We start from the raw sequence: 2,755 nt of genomic DNA, 5'->3' as shown, positions 1-2,755 counted from the left end.
AGGGGCAGGGTTGGAGCTACATGCAGAATTGTTGGTGGCACTTGGCTTTGCTGACCTGCCGCTGCTCCTGTGCCCTCCGCTGGGATGCCTGAGAGCTGCCAGGGATCCCAGACCCAGAGCACGTCCCGGGGAGGAGCGGTGCTGTTAAAGCAGCAGGCACTGGATGGGGATGCTCTTGTTTGCAAGAGGGTTGTCTCCCTCTCTTTCTGTTTTTACTGCATTTCTTCCATTCCTCTCCGACCTACACTGATAGCATTAGCTTTACTCTTTTTTTTTGGAAATGAGCCAGGTTTCTACAGCTGGATTCCTAGGATCGCGATGGCTTTCTCTGAACGTACTCCAGCTTGAATTTGTTAAGCTTCGGGGCAGGCTGCCACGTCCGTCTGTCCTCCCTTGCCAATAAAGAGAGAGGTAATACTGGGTGAGAGGAGTATGGCTCTGCGGCAGCTTCTATGTAATGACTTCTTTTTATATTGCTGTTATCACTGAGTGATTTGGGGGAAGCTGCTGCTAGTGTACTCGCGGAATTGTGAGAGGCAGCCAGAGCCTCTGGGATTGAAAGCTCTTGTATGGCAGAGAGGTAAAGGATCCGGATAGCAAAATCTGCTGTCTCTTTCTTGCAGAACTCCTATGTGGTGCTGGCTGGCTTGTCGGATGGACTCGTGGCAGTGTTTTCAGTGTCCCAGGGCATCCCAGGGGACAGCTGCTCCTACCTGTGCTCCCACACGGCAAACAGGTCCAAATTCAACATTTCCGATGATGACCCCCGGCAGAACCCATACCCCGTGAAGGCCATGGAGATCACCAACAGCGGAGCCGAGGTCTGGTACAGCAACGGCCCCGGCGTCCTCATCATAGACTGCGCCACGATGGAGATCAGCAGGCGGCTGGAGCCCTTCAGCCCGCCGTCGGCAATCACATCCATCGCCTGCAACTCGGAGTGTCACGGGGAGGAGGTGGTGTGGTGTCTGGACGACAAAAGCAACTTCCTGGTGATGTATCACGTCACCACCTACCAGCTCTGCGCCCGCTACTTCTGCGGAGACTGCAGCCCCCTCAGGGACATGTTTACAATCCAGCAGCCTTCGGCAGCCATCCCAGCTACAGCACCTCTAAACCACAAAGCGGTGGAGAGTAACCTGCTGGGGGACATGAGCATTATCTACAGCCCAGAGGTTGGCACCCAGATACTAAACCACCAGGACTCGCTCACTGATTATTGCTCTGTGTCCTCCTACTCCTCCTCGCCTCCTAACAGGGTAACCCGGTGCCCCTCCAGCCTACCCAGCTCGCCCATGAGCTCTTCCAGTGCGCCGCTCTCCACGGATTTTGAGGAATCTGACAAATTTCATGAGCTGAAGCCTTCCCTGGTTCACGATGCTATGCCTGCGGGTGACGACATGCAGCATCTCCAAGCTGTCAAGATTCTTTCGGTAAAAGACCTCATATGGATCCCCAGGTAAGCGGGTCACTTACCAAAGCAACTTCACCAAAGTCTCTCCTGGGCTGAGCGTGAGATTCCCTCAGGCTAATTCAGGAACTTTTGCATTCCCAATATAATTCACTTGCCCAGAAAGTCAAGTTATCATTAAGAAATTTTGTTCCCAGTGCAAGGGTACATCGATTTTTCTACTCCTTTTTAAAGATCTCTTGTGTTGGGTAGAATGGCCACATCTAAGGTCTTGCAGGATTGATTTCCACAGAAATGTGGGTGGTGAGGCTCGAAGCTCTGTTTCCCCAGCTACTGAGGAAACAAAGAACAGCAGGCAGCTTCCTCGCTCAGACGCAGCCCCGGCAGATCCTGTTGTCTCCTGTCAAGCTGATGGAAGGCACTGGGAATCTGATTTTTGCCTGTGTTGGGGGCTCTCACTGTCGCGGGTTCAGGATGCCCCTCGGTGGCATCGCAGTGCCCCCTTCCCCAGGGGTACCGCAGGAGGGGTTGCAGCAGGGGGGGTGGATTCCAGCGGGCATCTCCCTCGGCTGTCGCCCGTGTGATGTCTCCCTCGTTTCTCTTCCAGGCGAGGAGGGGATATCATCGTTATTGGACTGGAGAAGGAATCCGGCACCCAGCGGGGCAGGGTGATCGCTGTGCTGAAGGCCGGGGAACTGGCTCCCTATGGGTGAGGCTGACTGGGCAGTGCCTGCCACACCAATTCCCGGGGACGCAAAGGGGACTGGGTGGCAGAGGGTGGCTCTGCAAGCTCCGGGGGGGCTCTTGGGGGCTCCCACTCAGCATCCAGCAGCAGCTGAGAAGCTCCCAGCCAGAGGAGACACAGTTGCTGGTTGCACATAGAGGCATGTGCCTGCTCTTATAGCATGGCAGATGGTGAGGGGAAGGCACTGCGACCGCGCTCTGGTCTCCAAAAGCCGCAGGGACCGAGTACCCCCGTAACGAGGCAGGCAGGACCGTCTCGCACAACGCGATGAACGTCAGTCTGATCCTGCCTGGTGCTGACTCCCAGTGCTCCGAGGGCACCTGGCAGAAGATCGGCGGAGCTTGGCAGGCTCAGGCCCCGCGTTAAGAACAAGGGGGGTATTTATGCGGAGCGTGGTGCTTGTCTGTGGCTGTTCACGTGGATCAGGTTGACGTTCTGGCTCTAAATGAGCACCTTTGTGCTGTTGGCAGTGACGGGCTGGGGGAAGGCTCCTGGAGCACAGGGGAGAGCAGTTATATACATTAATTTAAAATGTTTCGTACAGCGAACAAGAGTCCAAGTAAATAAATAGCTGCTAGAGAGATGAGAGTGTTCCTGCT

The 2,755-nt window shown here is 55.3% G+C and overlaps 1 protein-coding gene across 1 annotated transcript in view; it reads left to right on the top strand.

Moving 5' to 3' along the window:
- LRRK1 (leucine rich repeat kinase 1) overlaps positions 1-2,755 on the top strand; it is a 79,047-nt gene that overhangs the window by 74,254 nt on the left and 2,038 nt on the right. The window contains exons 31-32 of the mRNA XM_009635044.2: positions 624-1,459; positions 2,019-2,120. Coding sequence (XP_009633339.1) covers positions 624-1,459; positions 2,019-2,120 — 938 coding nt within the window. The remainder of the gene's footprint in view (positions 1-623; positions 1,460-2,018; positions 2,121-2,755) is intronic.

This window comes from Egretta garzetta, unplaced genomic scaffold (genome assembly GCF_000687185.1).
Source record: "Egretta garzetta isolate BGI_Z169 unplaced genomic scaffold, ASM68718v1 scaffold322, whole genome shotgun sequence".
NCBI lineage: Eukaryota > Metazoa > Chordata > Aves > Pelecaniformes > Ardeidae > Egretta > Egretta garzetta.
Note: the sequence above shows the minus strand (reverse complement) of the source record. Positions and strands in the feature narration are given on the sequence as shown.